This window comes from Diplotaxodon limnothrissa, linkage group LG9 (assembly GCF_057381915.1).
Source record: "Diplotaxodon limnothrissa isolate DT_005_m linkage group LG9, D_limnothrissa_male_GT1.1, whole genome shotgun sequence".
Classification (NCBI taxonomy): domain Eukaryota; kingdom Metazoa; phylum Chordata; class Actinopteri; order Cichliformes; family Cichlidae; genus Diplotaxodon; species Diplotaxodon limnothrissa.
The window spans coordinates 18823111-18843678 of NC_140604.1; the positions used below are offsets into that span (position 1 = coordinate 18823111).

The following is a 20568-nucleotide window of genomic DNA, read 5'->3' on the forward strand; positions in this document are numbered from 1 at the left end:
GTTTAACCATAATAGAAGAGATTATAGTCCTCTACCTTCTGCTCAGTCGTTTGGTTGGGGCAAAGTAGAGAATCTATAGAGTCCCCATGTTTTCCACCACTGGTCTTTTGGGTATTACTCCCTTTTCCCCATCCCTGTCTTTCCACCTGTCCAATCTCGGCATTGTCTTTGTGCCAAGGAGGGCCAAGGTGCTGCCTCATTCCAACTTAGGGGTTTTGCCATGCATGGCAGGACGAAGCCATGCCTTCACAGCGCATCAGGGGGCTAATGAGAAACAGTATGGCCAGAGGATAATGGATCCTGACCTGACAGGCCATGAAACACAGTCTGCCACCCGTTAGTCTGCCTTTCTCTGCTCTGCCTGCCATCCAAGCTGCTCTGACACTTTCAATCTGACTTGAGTGGATCTGGAGAGTTGTTTTGTGCATGTGCAGCCTTCCCTTCATACTCTACTTCCTTTCCTCCTTCTGAAAAATCCAGAGTCTCCCAGAGCATACAGAGACTAAGCTGAGGATGCGTTGCTGTAGCTCAAGTGCTCCTACTTGCTTGAGCAGAGAGACAAGAACTATGAGAGAGTGGGGAAAAAAAGAGAGTTGTATGACATGCAGGCAGGCTATTTCCTCTGATATGTCTCATTGTGTCCTAGCAAGATGGGAATATCTCTCTCTGAGGTTGTAACTGGTGATGAGAAGGGAAGGGAATGTGGGAGGTGGGTGCAAGTCAGCTCCAGTCTTGACTGAGCAGAGGCTGAGCTGGATGTAATTTACACTCAGCCCACCTCAGGGAGCGGCGGGAGGAGAAGAAACCATTACCTCCCTCCAGAAAGCTGCCCTTCCCATGTGGCAGTGTCAGCTTTCATATAAAAATGGATCCATTGCTATTACAACACTCCACCTCTCTTCTGCTTCCACCTCCCACCGCAGCTCCCTCCCACTCTCTCATACTGAAGGTGTTTCGTAGATTAGAAATAGAAGGGTCGGGGAATGAGCAGGAGATGATGACCGGACAAAGTGGGGCATGGGCGGACCGCATGGCTGTCACCATTTCATGTCAAAACATTAAAAGTAGCGTGAGAGCTTTGTTGTGACAGAATGATTCCCGAGGCTGCACAATCCCATTCTCTACTCAGATGGAGACAGACACACTAAATGGCTGAAAGTCATTTTTCTCCCTTTTAGCTGGTAGCAGTTTCCAAAGAAACTGTGATAACAAAAGGCTGAAATTCGGCACTGTCTGTTCTTTTGACTGGAACTGGCTAATGTTTTTAGCGCTTGGTGTTAGTCGTTTTTGAACCTAAATTGTGATGTGTTTATACTCCATAATTGACAGATGACTAATATATGATGTTGTATTTCTGCACTTTCATTTCGGTAAGTGCTCCATTAGGATGATGTTGCTCTTATACCCGTCATCGCTGGCAACCCTGAAAATAATTCAAACTGTAATTTTGTATTACGCAAAGTTTGTTGCAGGCTATTTTTTAAAATCTGTTAATAAATAGTAAGACCTTTACAGTATGAAGCTATCTAACAATGATTCAGCAAACACTGCTGTGACTACAGTAAAACTGCTCAAAAACTAACATTAACCTCTTAGGACCTGGCGTCCACATCACATTTTGGGTTATTTAGACCAAAATACTCAATGTTACTCTACAAGGGCCTGATATCCACTTACGAGGACATTATACTGCTACTGTTCTATCGAAATTTTAAACAAATATCCTCATATGTGGAAACAAAAATTAGGTTAAAAAAATCTGGTAATTCTTTGTTTTTACATTCATCAGGTCCCAATCGGCCCATTTATCAAAGAGAAATTAAAAATGCATGCCGTGGAAGAGTTTGGGTTTTAGGAGGTTAATCTTCATGTGAGATTAACATCAGCTGATGGGTTGGCTCTTATCTCTTGATACCTTTACACACAGTCATGTATAGTGTTTTAATTAACCTGCTTCAGCTATGCAAAGTTGCTGTGCTCTGCAAGCTGGTTTGCAACATACCATGTTCCCAGCGCATATTTCATTCTGCATCCGATGGCGTCTGTTGTGATTGATATCTGCTCAAGTTTGTGCTGAGGTATTTCCTGGAGAGACAGGAGGTCTGGGAATGGAGCCATAGCTCTAATACAAATATCTGAATTTTATTTAATGTAATAACTATGGAGAACGACAGGTTATATATCTGCTTTAGTCGTAGTCCTCACAGGTCTCACTCGGGCAAAATGTCTATCCATTCATCCTTTTTCTTAAATGCTCATCCAATTCAGGTTCGTATGCAGACTGTGGAGCACCATAAAGAGGTCACCAGTCTATCACAGGTTAAATGACAAACAGGAATTAACAGGAAAACACAACAAAAACTAAATTTAAATAGCACACTCCATAAATACTAAACTAGAACTGAAGTAAGGACCCACTCAGCTTAATAATAACAATTAGAAATCTAGAGTTTAAGAATATGAAACACAAACTAGGAGCACTTAAACGTGAAACAACCCTCAACAAAGCCCACGAGTGCCACAGACCATAACAGTAACAGACAGAATATTGTGCGGTCTGAGCCCAGCACATATGGAAGCTTTTTTCCACTACTGGAATTTAATAGTTTTTTCCATCTGTAAGTGAAAATGTCAGGTTAGTATGTTGAAATTTTGACTTACAGTTATAACTAATGAGATACTAACTCAAAATTTTGAGTTATATCACTTTTTTGGGCAGCTTCAGTTGCCTCAAGGTGCTTTATATTGTAATGTAATATAAAGCACCTCTCTACAATACTACAGAGAAAACGCCAACAATCAGATGGCCCCTTATGAGCAAGCGCTTTAGCGACAGTGGGAAGGAAAAACTTCCTTTAAACAGGAAGAAACCACTGGCAGAACCAGGCTCAAGGAGGGGCGGCCATCTGCCGTGAGCAGTTGGGGGTGAAGGGAGGAAGAAAGGACAAAAGACATTCATTCAGGAAAAATGGTGATCATTTAGTTGGTTGACTGTGTGAGTTACTGTGAGGTACAGAGCACCTTAGTGTCTTTTAGCTCATTGCCCTATAACCTGAAAACTTCCTCTAAATGCTTCATAAGAACTCAGCTCACTAATAATTTTGTCTCTGCATTTAAGCAGCCATTATTTTGTGAAGACAGAGGATTTTAAAAACATAAGAAAACAGACCACAGTTAATTTTTGCTCTCTGCTCTTTAGTGAAAGCAGTATACTGATTTAATGGCACAAAGGGAGAGGTCTGTCGTCCCCTGCGATCAATATCCTGTGGCATCCTGACCTTCACAAGAAGGTGGATCTATCCCTAAAGCTTTCACCTTTTGCACCAAACACCCTGCACCTATGCATTTGCATTTTTATTGTCTGCACATAACAACTTAATTACACACTGCTGCTTCTCGGAGTGCTTCTTCTAACTGCATTAGTCTGATAAAAGAATCCATCCACTTCCTTTTTTAAGTGTTATTTGCTGAATATCTCTTTTTTGCCCTGCAGCGAGAGCTAATTATCCAAAGCGTCCTAGCACTAAATGATTTTTGTTACACTCTGTGGCGCATCTAGTTTGGGTGTCATATTTTTGTTGTGGGTGTACAGCCATTCTTACATGAAGCCTTCGGGGAATGAAAAGTGCTAAAGTTTGTGTTAAAAGTTTGCTATGACAGGTTCTGTTTACATTTACAGGATAAAACTGACTTCTTCAGTTAAGGTCACATTAAGGTCTAAATATCCAAAAGCAAAACCCGAGTACCACAAAACCTATTGTACAGTAACCTGTACAAATGGTAGTAATGACATATTACATAATAATGTTGTTTTTGTCTCATTTTAACAAGACTTCTCAAGTAGTTTCTAACCTGCAGATTCATTTTCTCCTATTGCGTTTTTTCTACTCAAAATAACAAGACATTCTTCCCGTTTAACCCCAAATTATAGCCCCTTTTGCAAAAGTTAACCTCACACGTGAGTTCAAATCCTTTGTTAAATTCTTTGGATTTTATTGAAGAACAAATATCACACAGACTATCTGCAGCTTTTAAACGGTGACACATAACAAAACTTCAAAGAATGTTAAAGTAGCCAACATCACAATAGCTCCCTGGAAAGCTGATGCTCACACCACAGCTGGCCGGCTTGCGTCACAGTCCTATCAACAGGGACACTTTCTGGTGGGTAACCAACCCAGTGAATCTCAGTGTGGAAGCCAGCTGGTGGGTGCTGAAATGAGAGATGATTAGGAATGAGAGATAACCGCAAATTAAGTGACTGAGTGTTGATTGAATCACTAAGTGGGTGAGTGAGTGAGTCTTGCTTGTGTCATGTTTGTCTGCACTTTCAGTCTCCCATTGCTCCTTACTGTTCAACATAGATCTTCTTAGTTCAACATAGATATAATATATAATAATATATCATATATTTCGTCCCATGCCTGTTTCTATTGTCAGTTCTTATCATTTTTCTATTTAATCATTATAATTTTCTAAATTGGCTTTTAGGAGAAATGTGCTAAATGTCATACCATCAACATTTAAGTGGAAAAGAAAGAATAAAATATAGATATCCTCAACTGCACCAAAAGGTAATCCAAATAAACACAGTGCATTGACCATAAGGTTGCTCTCTTCCAATTCATTTCAAAAGCAGACCCATAACCTCGTCCACCGTAAGTGAAAAACTCAAAAAACTGTTTTAGTAGTTGTTGTGAATCATCTGCCTTGCTATGGAACGCCAGGACTGCCATAATGAATTAATTAAATACACCATTAAATAATTAATTAAATGTGGCAATAATTAATTAAAATTGGAATTAATTAATTAAATAAATAGTTATGACACATGTAATTAATTAATTATTGACACATTTAATTAATTATTTATGTATTTCACATTTTAATTAATTATTGACACATTTAATTAATTATTTATGTATTTCACATTTTAATTAATTATTGACACATTTAATTAATTATTTATGTATTTCACATTTTAATTAATTATTGACACATTTAATTAATTATTTAATGATATATTTATTTATTTCATTTTGGCAGTCCTGACGCCTGGCTCTCGTCATGAAATAATTTTATCTGTCAGCCTCACCCATCAAACTCAGGGGGCGGGGTTAACGCTGCCCATGCAGCTTCTCTAACATTTGATTGGTTGCCGTGCAAAGTAAGTCAAAACAGATCGATCCTAGAAAATCGATTGCTTGTGTAGACTTGGGGCAGCCAGTTATCCCAGAATGCAGATCAAATCACAAGCAGCAATGGTGGTGGTGTAGTTTTAAAATACCCCGTTTTTCTGTCACCAGCTACACTTTTAACAGTGTTTTAGCCGCGAATGTCGCGACGTATGTCTGGTCAGGTTGTCAACATAGAACATGTTTGCAAAAGTGCTCAGATGTTTTCAGAGATTTCAATAGCTCTGCTAACAGTTAGCATGCAGAGTGCACCGAGGGGGTTACGTTAACCGGTTTGTTTACATATTCCACTCTCCGTGTTCCACATGTTGCATTCGCAGATTCTCATTTTCACCGAACGATCGTCTCTTTCCGCCTGGTCTTGTGTCTCTGTGCTTCTGTAACATAAAGAACGAGCTGACATTTTTCTCACGAAACCAGCGATCAGCTCAGCAGACCCTCAGTTTACCTGCATGCATCCTCCTCCTCATCTGTCAGCTGTTTAACACCTGCTGCTAATTCAAGAAACACGCCTAGTTACCTGGTGATAGTCACAGTTTAACTGGGCAGCCGGTGCTCGATATAACGCAATGTCAGCGCATTTTTCTGCACAAGATAAGTAAATATAGTGTTTTCCCCGAGCGCAGAGCTGCTGGAGCTCGTTTCCTTACAGAGCACTTTATAGGCGAACAGCTTTATCAGCGGCTGATGTCCAATCACCGGCACACAGCTTTCAAACCTCAGCTGAGTTTTAGCTCTCAGTGGTTAAACGCTGGACTTCATTCACTCAGGTTCTGTCTGTCGGGTCACGTTTACTTCGCTGTTTTATTTACAACTGAGCAAATCGGTTTGGCTGAGGTTAAAGTTACGTTTCATAACTGCATAGTTTCACAGACGTTTAATGGTTCACTGGCACATTTGTTAGACTGAACTATCATCTAAATATCATCTGTTTTTTAATAGTTATTCAACTGTATTCTAAGCACCAGCTGTCTGTTAGAATGTGATTTTTTTTCTCTCTCTGTTGGCAGAGGTATAAAAATGCGCAGGAAAATCTGACATGCATGGCGAACTTCACCGACGATATTTAGGGAGGAATAAACACACATCAAACATAAATGAACCATTTGTCTGTCTCCATAATTGAGAGAATTTTCTCTTCTTATGTCAACACTCTCTCTCTTTTTTTTTTCTTTTTTTTTTTCTTTTTCGGTCATGTTATGTTTACCTGTCAAAGGCTTGTTACAAACTATGAAACACATTGTGCAGACTTCTGGATGTTAGAAGAAAACTAATACTGCTCATGAATGAGACTAAAGGCAGGAAGGTGTCCTTTAAAACTAAACATGTTAATAGGACCTCCCTGTTTATATCATAGTTTATGATATAGCACGTGTATTTCAGTAATAGCCTGCTGAGGCCACTATACGTGCTGGCCTCATATCAAATGTGAAGGCAGACTGAGTCTATGTTTGACGTTTTTTATATCTAATCTTCCTTTTCAAACATTTAAACAACAGCGAGTCTGCAGCTGAGGGAATACAAATTCAAATTGTCGGAACAGGTTTGCTCGTTTCTTGGATTCATTTGGTGATTTATTAAATGTATAACTGTTATTCTAATCTGCTGCTGAGTCTCTTACACTTTTCTTTATGCTGTATATTTTCACGTCTCTGGAATAGTTGGCAGTTAGATAGTCAGCTGGGAAACTTTGTGTTAACTCATGGAGCTGAGGATATCGTGGATATGCTGACCTCGCTGCGTGGTGTACAGAGCGAGGTCAGCATGATTAATATTCACAATAAAAATATTAGCCGAACATCATGAAGTCTGTATGTGTTTCATAGTGTCGAACAACCTTTGTACAGTTAAAGCCAGCAGTTACTACATGACGGAAACACCAACGTTATCTCTTTTATGTGTTTATACACAGGTCACGCTGATTACTGAACAAAAACCCAAAGATCAGATGTTAAACAGATTTATTTGCTCTCTCTCCTCCTTAAACATGTTTTTAATGTTAGTTATAATTCAGAATTGGCGACTGAAACACGTAGGACACATAAGAACATCAGGAAATAAAACATCGATAAATATAACCTCAGTAAAAGAAGTCAGCGGGGGTTACTACAGCTGTGTACCGGGGCCTGCGCTTTGTCGGTGGGATTGCTTGCGAGGCGAGCGGGTCTATCCCACGCTTTGCCGTGAGACTGGGACGACATCTCCGAAATCATCGAAGCACTTTTGCAAAGAGGCTGTATCTTGACAAACCGATCAGACACATGAAGATTAAACCACTACATTCTCGGCTAAAAAAATATTAAAACGGTATTTGGTAACACACAAACAGGGTTTTTCAAAGCTCAGTTCTGTTAGCTTCCACATGCCGGTTGTTGTGTGCTAGAAACAATGGCCACCAGGCCAAAGCAATGGTTTTGACTCGATCAGCGTTAACCCCGCCCCCTGAGTTTGATGGGTGAGGCTGACAGATAAAATTATTTCATGATGAGAGCCAGGCGTCAGGACTGCCAAAATGAAATAAATAAATATATCATTAAATAATTAATTAAATGTGTCAATAATTAATGAAATGTGTCAATAATTAATTAAAATGTGAAATACATAAATAATTAATTAAATGTGTCAATAATTAATTAATTACATGTGTCATAACTATTTATTTAATTAATTAATTCCAATTTTAATTAATTATTGCCACATTTAATTAATTATTTAATGGTGTATTTAATTAATTCATTATGGCAGTCCTGGCGTTCCATACCTTGCCCTTACTAAGGCTACGTCCAAACATACACAGGTATTTTGGAAAACTGAGATTTTTTTCCTTTTCGTTTAAAAAAAAATCCCAAATCCCATTTCTGAAAAAATATCTCTAAGATCTCTAAGATTATCAGCAACAGTATTTTGTCTATATCCGCCATTGTAGAAATTCATCTCAGGTAAACAATAACGTGACGAAGGACAGCGTCAAAAAAGGCGCACAGCTTTGACGTTGCGTGACTAAATCTCAGTTTTCCTCGTCCACGTGTAAACGCATAAACTGAGTTTTTCGAAAATCTCCACCCTGGCAGGAGTTTTTAAAAATCTCCATTTTCAGTAATCCAAAACGCCGTTTACGTGTGGACAAAAGGCCCAAACGGATAGAAAAAGCTGTGTTTTCAAAAATACCGTGTAGGTAAGACTTTTCAACTTCTCAGACTTTTTTTTTTAAATCTGATTTACTTGTTCAGTTTAGATTAAGTAATTATTCTGGGTAATATTAACACTCATCTTTATGAAGAATATGACAGCCTCAACACTGCAATAAAATTGCAATAACTTGTCCTGACATATAACATAGAAACTTAACATTTAACATTAATCCCTAAAAACTCTCTTTTGTCTGAGTATTTTAATAACATTCAGATTTACAATGTTTTATATTACAAAACACTAGCAAATAAATTTCAATACAGTAGATGCCTTTGTTTCTGGAAATGCTATAACTGAACTATGGAAGCGATTCCTCCATGGTTGTTTTCTTTCATGTCATGTACCAGCAGAGTGGGAATCAGCTACTTAAACTTTACTCCGACAGAAGTTGATTATTTTGTTAATAGTTGTACATCCTCACTTAGTGCAATGCTGGATATGTAGCTAGTACTGTGGCTCATCTGAAAAGGAAAATGTCAAAGAGATGCTTGACCCACTGGTACAAAATGCACAGAAAAGTAAACCTGTTGAACTGCTCAGTAATTCAACTATTCAATCAGCCATTCCAGTGGCAGCAGCTCAGTGCATTAGCTGTTGACACTACCATTGTTTTTGTTTTTTTTGTTTTTTTGTTATTGTTTTTTTTTACATACTACTTATGTGACCAAACTAGTAAGCAAGCATATGTGTATGTCCCATAATATCCAACTGCTCCTAGTTATTATTAATTGGTTAACAGGATAATAACACATAACAAGAATATTTGTTGTTTAAAAAAGGTAGCAGCAAATTATTTTAGATTTTTGTAATTTAAGTCAAAATTCAGTGACATAGAAGATTCCAGAACTCTTAAAAATATTCAGTTGTGCATTTTTACAACTTCAAATATTTATATTTGCATATGAAAGCTCATCTCAGGTATATGTCTGTATAACACTTTGTGTTGTGTTGTAGCTTCCACATGATAAGACTTTGTTTTAGAGAGCAGGTGCAGAACCAGGTTGTGATAAGTCAGGTGTCTGCAGAGCCTGGAGACCAGGCCAGCAGATAAAACTTCATCATCTAGGCCAGGGGTCGGCAACCTGTGGCATGCGGCTCTTTAGTCCTTATAGTGCGGCTCCGTGTGGTTTGGGAAAATAAATTAGAAGTATTTAGCTGAAGTGTATTTTATTTATGTTAGTTCTCTTTTTTAACTTGTAGTTCTAAATTGGAAGATTATTGTGATATTGAAATATAAAAATACAAATATATTCTATTATTTTTTCATCGCTCAAAATAAGCATCACACTTGCGGAAGCCGGTGTACCCGCCGTGCATTTATCGAGACTTTCAACCCCAGGTAGGCCAATTATGGACCTTCGGATCCACATTATGTCAGCAGCTATTCTCCACCGTGAACTATGTTAAAAACAAACACCGCTCACGCCTCACAGATGACAGCTTACAGTCCTGCGTAAAGATAAAAGCCCCGATTTGCAGACGCTGTGCACAGAGGTTCAGGAGCAGAAGTCCCATTGTAAACATATCACGGCAGACCCGACGATGTTTCCATGAACACGCTTTTCAGAATCTCTTTATTGACCCCTTTTCACACACAGTTGCTGTACGCATACAGCCGGCTGTAGCTTTGCAGCTCACAGCCCGACACACACCAACAACAGCATAGATAGCACAGACGTTAAGGCGGCGAGGCGTGATTGCGGGTGCCGCTCAGGTGCGTCCGCCTCCCCTGCAGCGGCTCTGTAGACCACGCCCCACCACACACATTAACCAGGTAAAATACATATTTAGGCAGAATTTTGCAAATATCTATTTTTCATCTTTTAGCAGCATAGTGCTTTTTTCCAATTATTTTTTAAAAGTCAGGTCAAGGCTCCAAAAGCCCAAAGGCAATATAAGGGTGGCGGCTCACAACAGTTTTTGTTTGCTACATGGATCATTTTAGTTCAGCTGGGTGTCTTTCCTTTGGTTATATTTCTTTAAGAGTTCAAAATGTGTTAATTACATAAATAAAATGTAACTTTCTTTGTAGCACTTCATGGATTTCATAAGCAACACACCTTAGTTGTTCACAAAAAGCATAAAGGTAAAAAACAATATATACAGTGTTATCTTCATTTTAGATGTCAAAAAGTATTTGCGGCTCCCAGTGTTTTCGTTTGCGTGGAAACCGGGTCCAAATGGCTCTTTGGGTGTGAAAGGTTGCTGACCCTTGATCTAGGCGTTTATCCAGCTGGGACATATTCACCTACCTGCCTGAAAGCAAAACAAAACAAAAACTACGTTATCTAAATGTCTTCACTACTAGTTGCAAAATCTGTTGCATGCAAACTGACAGAAGAACTAGCACTTTTTAAAATCTCAAATAGCAATAGGATGAGATTCAAGAAATGAAAAAAGTAAAACTGGAAAGTGGACTGCTCAGCTCAGCTGAAGCCTTTGCTATGTTGTAAGCAAACGACAAGGCAAATGGGGCTGAGATAGAGGCTTGATATTAGTTCATAATTGTCTCCTTGATATTGATGTCCATTAGATAGGTATACTGTACCTCACTTGCATGCATATACACCATACACACACACACATATTCACCAATAACATTTGATCCTTTTCCTTCCCCTCCCCACAACGCTGAATCCAGTATTCCCAGCACTTAACATCGATTATTAATGGAAGGTTTCAAAAGAGAAGGAGGGCAGAAACTGATCTTACTCTTTATACCCACTAACATTAAGAGAAACCTGTCTGAGGATCGGGGCCAGTAACTTCCCAGAAACCTTACTGATGGGAAGTACTGTGCCAGCATAAATTGATTGTGTAATTTCTGCAGATCATCATGAAACCTGAGGGTCATGGTAATGTCTGACAATAGCGACTTATTTTTGCCTTTTGGTCTGAGAATTTTTGAAGACACGTGTGGACAAGTGACCACCTCTGAGGCTGAAAAATGAAGCCAAGTGAGAAGCATCAAAAAGTGCAGTTCCTTAAATGGCCACATGAGGGTGGCTCCAAAAGGAAGTCCTCAAAATGTTGAGCTAGACAGCATTAAACAGCATCAACCACTACCAGTAGTTTTTTTGTTTGTTTTCTTATTTTTAATTGGATAAATCATCCAAAAAGATACTTTAGTAATGGGTGTGACCACTTTGAAAGTTAGTCAAAGGAAGTACGATGAAGCCAGAAGTCATTGAAGTCATTGAACTAGACCTCTCCACCATGTTTGTATCAGCAGCGATCATCAAAATGATTTGGTATTACCTTTTAATGTCTTCATCATCTGTCATTCGAACTGTAGTAAGATGAACACGACACACCATCCATCCATTATCCAATTCACGACTGCAGGAGAGAAGGATGAAAAGGATGTCTTAAATGTTTGTACATATCCATCACTTTTTGTTTCTTGTTGTGAGCCATTAAAATAACCAGAGGTGAGATCGCACCATTAAAAGAGAAGCTCAGACTGCTAAATGTGTAAAAAAAGTTTTTTATGACAGCTTATTCAGATCATTTAAAGCCAGCCCTCAAGGGAAGAATGTGGCGGATAACACCTCCCCGTTTCCGTCTCATCACAAACAACACCAGTCTTAAAACTGGCACGTGATGGAGATTCAGATGCTATTTGGTAGTTTATCTAAAAGGGAGTCCTGAGCTGTGTTTTCCCATTGTGCATTTTTACTCCTGTTCCTGTGCCCTCTCCTGTCCCCGTGGAGCCAAACGTGCGTCAGCAAGTTGCTCGGCGGCAGCCTGGCTATCTTTTTATCAGCTCCTGTTCCTCTGCTCTTTATTTTGTGAAAAAGGTAACGCATTGAGGAGCAGTCACACATCGTTTAGATATTTATGTTAATCCCACCTGTTTAAAAAAAAGGCTTTTAAAAAACATATTGACAGTAGACATAGTATTAAGCACCTTGTATGTATTGAAAATGAACAGCTCAGCACTCTTTAAGTCTTTATTTCCTCAGCACAACGTTCCTTTTGCAAAATCGAGTCAAACTGTTCATGCTTTGTTTGAATCAGAAGTTTCTCCAGTTGGTCTTCCAGACTCTGTGAGCTGATGAAGATGTGGGCCACCGTTCCTCCCGTGGGGTCCTCTGTGTCCCTTAACTGACTCGAACCTAGTGAGCAAAAATATCCACATGCCTGCGTCTTCGCCGCTGCCTGAGGGAACGTATTAATGCCTCAGCTAATCCGATTAACATTAACAATCCCGCAGGGGAAATCTCTGCACATCTGCAACGGACAGATAATTACGTCGCCTCAGATGTTTGTTTCTTTTTTCTCTCTGTTTGTTCTGGCTCTTTTTATGTCTTTGGAAGACCATCAGCGTTTTTTTACCAGCATGGATGGGCACTGTTTAGCATGCTCAGGTCCTTGTAGAAGAATCTACTCGTGAAGATGTAACATAGGAGGATGCGCTCTGTGTCTCAAGGGCAAGCTTTCACTGCACTTTACTGTTATGACTAATTCAGTTCATGGATTTTCTCTTTGATGTATAAAAGGTAAATTTCTCATGAAAATGACTCTACCAAAATGGTTTCACCTCCCGTAATAGTGGCAGCATCAGTAGTACTACTATTAATTGTACTATAGTTATAATTATTGGAGAAAATAATGCTAATTATTAGAAATTTCTCTACCTGTTTCTTTCTTAGACATTTATTCATTGAGTGTTATATCTGAGACACTATGTGCAGAACATGTCAGTTGTTTTTCATTCCTAATTGCTCTATTATGCAATCATTGTAGTGTAAGGGTTGTTTACTTGTATGCTCGCAACAATATCAAAGCACCGGCTGAACCCTGACGATGTGTGTGAGGCATTTTAGGAGCGAAGCGGTAAGCGTCAGTCACTCATTATGATGTTATCCTGTTAACAGAAGGTTTCTTTCAAAGATTATCTGAGCTGAGTCACTGTTGTTGGAGTTCAAACAATGCACTAAAGAGAGGAATGCGGATTTAAATCCCTAAAGATTGGGAGACTATTCCTGGATGAGTTTCATTCCGCCAGACTGGAAGAGCTAGACATTAAATTCATCAAATCACCAACAACACTGTGATATTCATACCGGCCCTCAATATAGTCTCTTTCATTTTGTTTTTCACTTGAAAATTAAAAATTACACTAAAAAGTAGTGACAACCAATTCCAGCCTGGTCAAAGTTTAGCTCAAACTTTTACCAAAGGTTGGCCAAGCTGAAATAATTATTTATAAATGAGATAGAGCGCTGAATGCACATATAACACACACACACACTGCTTTATCTTGCTCATAAAACGATGTCTGGCAAATCACAAGATTCAAATATAATCAGTGTTTTAAGTAATCTTCTATTGAGTTATTAAATTATTAGCATTATTAATTTATTAGCTTGGTTCCTTTGTGTTATGTGTTTGGTTTGGTTTGATTTTTTTAAATCTTTTAGTGACATTTCTCAAAAGGTTATGGTTGGGGTCAATCCATGTACAATGTGGAGGGAATTTTCAGCCTTGATATGCAGTGTCAACATTGTTCTTGTTATGGTTGTTAATAAAGCTTGTAAGATAATTACAAATGAGTGGTCATACCCTTAAAATGTGTCAAAGGGAAAAATATACAGTGAAAATAATAATAAAATAGTAGTTACTGGATGTAACCGCGAGCTTAAGCTCCTTTACTTACTGGGCTTCACAGGGTGCTGACAATATGGTAAGTCAAGTATGCATATTTAATTTTACGATATGCATATACAGTAACACTGCATGCATATTTAATAATACTAGAATATTTATAATTTCAGCTATTTGTAGTTATTTTGTTATATTTTATATCTTTGTTATATATTCGTTTAGTTAGTTACTATGCTTTACTGTCTCATAGCAACTGTGAGCACATCATTTCCTCTGGATTTCATTTTTGGTGGTCGTGTCCACTTATTGTTCTGTTTGACACTGCCCCTTCTTGAATAGGTTGTATATCAACATACCTGGACCATAAACCTTCTGAAGTTTTTATTTATTTAGTTATTTTTCCATCAAGGGAACCTGATCATTGGCACATAGTTTTGCCGTACACCAACAAGCTTTTTAAAGTATTGTTCTAAGAAAGCTATCTTATACCTTTTAGTGGAGCAAACCTTTTGTTGTTTCTGCAGCTGTTGTACATATTGTATCTGTTAGGTACTTTTTAGTGCTCAATCAGACTAGAAAAGTGCTCAACAAATGTTACTTTTTCATTATTGAGAAGCAAGCTCAGCAGCTGTTTAGCCATAGTAATTTTAGTACGGTCAAAACTTTTGATCCTTGAGAGTCCTAGAAGTAAGTCCAAGTGTATGCGATACACACTGATGGTCACTTTTGCTGTATTTTAAATTCCCTTTGATGGATGAAAGGTGGCAGAGGAAGTAGAAAAGGTTTAGAGAACACAAGCAAAATAGCTTCCTGAGTAGATTCTGTGGTGAAACAAAGCAAGTAACTGATTATAGAGGGACTTAATGTGCGATAGGATGTACAGTAAACTAAACTGCATAAACCCACTCATTCACTTGTGCGACACCAAAGGAGAACAGTTGGAGAAAACCAACATTTAAATAAGATTACTTTACTGTTTATAGAGACGTCCACTGAGAGCACAATGAGGCAGCAGCTTCCCACGAATTTAAATGTAATTTCCCAGGGAAAGAGGGCCCATTATCATTTAGATAGAAAAAACACTCACAGTTGGGTGGCTCTTTTATTTATTTATTTATTTATTTATTTTTCAGTTTCTTTTCACGACCTTTGTTGTTTAATGCTTCTTCTGTCCTCTTCCAGGTTGGGATTCTCTACTTCCAGCCCAGTGTTTTCCGTTGCATCCTTCTGCGTTGGGTTCGACTGCTGGGTTTCGCTACCGTCTACGGGATGCTGACTCTTAAGTTGTACAGGTACTTCACCCACAGTTCGACACTGTTATCCATCCCTGGAAGCACTTATCAGATTATATTACACCTGACCTCTTAATCCTTTGATAAAGAGTCCTGTGATGTGTCAAGGCAGCGTGTTTTTCAGCTACTTCATCACCAGGCTATACTGCCTCATTAAGTGGTAAAGTAATTAAGAAAACACGGAGCGCATTGGCCCCAAATGAGCTCCATATTTAACAAAGTCCTGAATGACAGTTGCTGAGAAAAAGACAAAAGCAGAACTCAGGGACAGAAAGCATCGCCAGAGGATGCAGTGGAGTGGTGTTGGGGGGGAGTTCTCCAGCTGTGAATAGCTGTTAATGAGACAGGGTGGTCCACTGTATTTAAAGTGACAGTGATGAAATTCTTCATTTGTGGGCCTTTTTTTGTCAGGTGAATCTGTCAAAATGCGCTAATGGAGATACTGATTAAGAGGATGTGGCTAACACGAGCCGGGGCCCAGTTCACCCTTAGAGGTGCAAGTTAACATATTGCACAGATCAATTTTTGATGGGGGGCTCATTAGTGGAGAGAGCAGTGGACACTTCATCAATGTGCGTGAAGGGCAGAGCCTAAGAATAGCTATGCCGGTGATGTGTTTGAGCAGAGTTTAACTCATGTTCCACAGTCTGTGGATTTGGCAGGTGGAATAAGTGCTGCAAATGTGATGGCTAGCAGTTTTTTTCTGCTGCGCTGCTTTGCAGGAAGTCAGGAAAAAGTCTTGACATGTCATTTAATCATACCTCAAGGCACACTTTCTTTTAAACCAAAGCCCTTAAATAAGTTTGCAACATATTAGCATTTTTTAATAAATAGTGTAAAATTTCACCCATTTAGTGAGGTGACAAACAATAAGTTTGCTTTGTTTTTTTCTTTTCTGATCACTCAGCTCTAGGGTTGGGTGATATGTAAAAAATTTCCAACCGACAGTCGTCAGTCCAATAATCGTCGATCGACGATATATTCGCGTATGCGCAGACTTTTTGATGGGCGGAGCAATGTAATCATGCACGGACTGATTTGCTGTTTACAACACAGAAGGCCAAACATGGATGAACTAATTTCCCCAAAGAATTAGGGATGTCAGTGTTAATGTGGTCATCACGATTAAAAATTTTAACGCGCTTAAACCATCTGGAGTGCAGAATGAACAAACTTTGGACAAACTGCCTGAAATGCGTTGACAGAGACATTTCAGGGACTTTGACTCTGTCTGTGCTCCAGATGGGTTAATTGTTAATCGCGTTAGTCGTGATTATGCTGACAGCACTAAAAAAAGTATAAAGTTGCCAATTTGGGATGAAAGAGGTAAACCTAAGGATGTAACCAAAGCGGTGTGCCGCTTGTGCAGACGTATAGTGTGAACAAAGTACTCAAACACGACTAACTTGCATAAGCGTGTACGTGTCCACCATGCGGCTGAGTATGCAAGGCTATCACCAACTTCTGCAGCTCCATCAACACGCACAGAATTTAGGAGCGTGCATTTGCTCGCAGATGAAAAAGGGTGCTGTTAAAACAGTGCTATTATTTTTTTTTCTGTTGACTGCTTCTATTAGCTCCATCATTATTAGCAAACTTACTCATGGGCAAATAAATAAATAAATCGACCTTGTAAAAACGATCACCAATGGCCTTAGCCTATCGTCGATAGTTGATATATTCGTCCTATCGCTCAACCCTACTCAGCTCTTTTTGTTATGTTTAGTAAGTTTAAGGCAGATAAACTGTTTTGGTTAAATTTCATGAACTAATATGGTCGAGAAAATCATCGATTCTGAGCATGTTGGAGCCAGTTCACAGGAAATGGTGCTAATAAAGGTAAATTCATCCATATAAAAAAAGTAATATGACGTATACTTCTCATTTCGCAAGAGACAGCATGACTAGACTAATATTTTACATCAGCATCCACCATCACGGTTAATTTTTTGCCAGGCCCACTTTTGATCACAGAGTTGACGTCGGCGTTTTCAGCATGTTTGTTTGGACACAGCAGCACACAATAAAAATCCTTTGAAAGGCTGCAATAGCACAGCAGAGAGTTTCAGTTCAGTGACTGCTATTGGCACAGGTGAGTGAAGTTCGTGTCCAAGGAGGAAGATGGGTCACACACTGACCTAAACACTTTGCATACACCCAAGTAGCATCAACAATTTATAGCCTTAACAGCCTGCGTTGTTTATGTTTTTTGGAATGAAACTTTTCAAGGAAATACATCACTTTCTCTTGCATTTTGATTAAAGTGAAGATTTAAGAATGAGTGGGCCCCTTGGGATTTTCTGGTTTTTAAGTGGGCCGCAGCACTCTTGACTTTGGGAATGGCTGCTATAAAGCTTAATAAGAGTCTATGAAAATTGAAATACTAGTTTTCTGTTAAGTATTTATGTCATATTGTGGAAGCAATATTTTTCCGATACTAATATTGCCATAGACTAATAAACCAGTGTGTAAAGCAGCTGTGATGTATTTTTTGCTTAAAGCTTTTGCATGTAGAAGGTTTCAAATTCTAGCAGATATGGGAAATAAAAAGATAAATACACTCAAGGCACACTGAGTGTAGAGGTATTTCCCTCTCATGGATACTCTGTTTACTTGAAATGACGACAGGCTTACATGAAACTTTGTGAAACAGTCTCAATGTGAGCTTCTCCCTCCACAGGGTGCTGAAGGTGTTCCTGTCCCGTACAGCCCAGAGGATCCCCTATATGACCAGCTGGCGAGTGCTACGTCTGCTGGGCATCATTCTGCTCATCGTCTGCTGGTTCCTGGTGGCTTGGACATCTGCTGTCTGTCAGAACCCGGACAGGAAGTTGGCTCTCATCGAGGTGGGCTACACGCCCAATGGGCTGCAGTTCAGCATGTGCCTCCTGGATCGCTGGGACTATATGATGGCTGTTGGTAAGTACCGTTACTGCCCTCTGCCTCTGCAGGGCGCTGTGAGTAGATTTAAGTGTGCTGCACTCTGCATGTGGGTAAGTGTGGTGAGGAAACGTGGGTTACTTGATGGACACGTGAAATTAAGAAGTGATTTGTTAGGCATGATAGCGATGGGAGTTGAAAGTGAGATGAGGGAAGAATGAGTGATGGGGTGAAGCTGGATGATTAAGACAACTCCCTTCCATGTACATTTGGAAATGTTTCCCAAAAGAAGACATTAATCCTCTCTACTGGTGCTACGCTTTTGGATGCTTTCCTGTGTTGTACACAGGAGGGGAAGGGCAACCAGCAGCAGATGAAGACAGATGAGAAATCAAAGATGCTTTGAGAGCAGCATCTCACTTTGAGCAAGTCTGCATGCTGGTGTATGTCTGCTGACTCAGGCTTCATGAGAGAGCGCTGTGGTCGTTTTAGAGTTCTGGGAAAACAGATGGACCCCCAGCCGGGCCGCCATGCTGCGCTACTGTATACTGAGGACACATTTTCATTCTGTTTATTAGAAGGTAAAAATAGGTTGGCAATATGGAAGTGCGGGGCAACTCTGATGCCACCTGAATGCAGCTTATAATTTACACCCACAGAGATGCAATAAATCTTTCTGTCATGGTCGGCTGTGTGGCAGGCAGGATGAGGACCCAATCGCAAAACTCACGGACTCAAGGGATGAACTCAAAAGGCAGCTTTATTGCTGACAAGATGACAGGAAAATACAAAACTTAAACTGGGCACAATAAACTAATACTTGGAGAGAGACACAGGGAAATCCACGCAGCATGAGGGAGACTACGACACAGAACTGAGGGAGACGCAGACATAAATACACAGAGGGTTAACGAGGGAAGTGGGAGCACACGGGGAACACAGCTGACACAGATAATCATAACGAGACAGGGCAGGAGTGAACACAACATGACGCATACTGACGAGAGACTGTCAAAGTAAAACAGGAAGTACAGAGGTTCAGACAGGAGGAGAGAGCACGGGGAGAACACAGACATAACAGGCTGGGGAAAACATGGAATAAAACACGAAAGGGGACAAGGGCTCATGAATACATAGAGGGGCACACAGGGGGTGAGAGTCACAAAGGGAAAGCACACAGGGAACCACATAACAGGGCAACTCAGGAAACAGAACCTAAACAGGGAACTGAATACAAAAATACAAGAGAACTAAGAATACTGGGCCAACACGGCCCAGGACCATGACACCACCCCCCCCTTAAGGGCTGGCTCCAGACAGCCCAAACACAGGAAAACAAAAAACCAAACAGAAAACGACCCAGGGCGGGCGGCGGGGGCCCAGGACGGAGGGCACGGAACAGAAAACAAAGGAGCACAGCAAACACCGGAGCCCAAGAAAAACAACCCAAAACACAGTGCAGTTCAGGGGGCCGGCCGTGCGGAAGGCAACGGCGACGACGTGGAAACAGTTCAGGGGGCCGGCTGCATGGAATGCAGCGGCGGCTCTCCAGTGTTAGGCATGCTGGCCATGGCCTGGTGGGCACAGGACCAGACGAGGCAGGACCAGGCGAGGCAGGACCAGGCGAGGCAGGACCAGGCGAGGCAGGACCAGGCGAAGCACAGGCCGGAGCCGCAGCAGGCAGAGCAGAAGCAGAGACCGAAGCCGGACCGGGCGACGTTGAAGGCGATGCAGAGGCCGGACCGGGCGTGGGTGCAGCTGATGCAGAGGCCGGACCAGACCACGTCCGAACGGGCCCCTCGGACCCTCCAGCGGAGACGAGGAGGTGCTGGCCGGGCTGACCTGAACCCCCAGCGGAGACGAGGAGCGGCTGGAGGGGTTCTCCTGAACCCCCAGCGGAGACGAGGAGCGGCTGGAGGGGTTCCCCTGAACCCCCAGCGGAGACGGATGCAGAGCCAGCAGGTGTAGAGACTTTTGGCTGAGGGGACGCTAACTGTAGCTGCACAGGGCACGCAGTCGGCTTAGGATGCAACGGCTGGGGCTGTGCAGGGCAAACAGTCTGTCCAAAGTTTGTCAGCACCACGCAGTCCTCAGCTGGCGGAGAAAGCTCACAAAGGCTTCCAGCTGAGGTTGGCAGTGTCTGAGCGGGTTGCTGTGCTATGAACTGAGCTGGTGACAGAGGTAATGACAGAGCTAATAATGACTGAGCCGTTAACTGAACAGGCAATGGAGTAAGACACTGAGGTGGTAACAGAGCGGATGACTGAGTGGGTAATGGAGCCGTTAACTGTGCTAAAGACTGAACTGGTGACAAAACAGGAAACTGTGCTAATAACTGAGCCACTGACTGAGTTATGGACAGCAATGCCAGTTGTAGTGGGAGTTGCGCTTGTGGTAGA

General features: G+C 40.8%; 1 protein-coding gene across 2 annotated transcripts in view; it reads left to right on the forward strand.

Moving 5' to 3' along the window:
• The window catches only part of gpr158a (G protein-coupled receptor 158a), a 96697-nt gene that overhangs the window by 63270 nt on the left and 12859 nt on the right, over positions 1 to 20568 (forward strand). For both annotated transcript variants that reach the window (XM_085362815.1, XM_085362814.1), the window contains exons 6-7: positions 15180 to 15289; positions 17970 to 18208. In XM_085362815.1, the coding sequence (XP_085218941.1) occupies positions 15180 to 15289; positions 17970 to 18208 (349 nt within the window). The remainder of the gene's footprint in view (positions 1 to 15179; positions 15290 to 17969; positions 18209 to 20568) is intronic.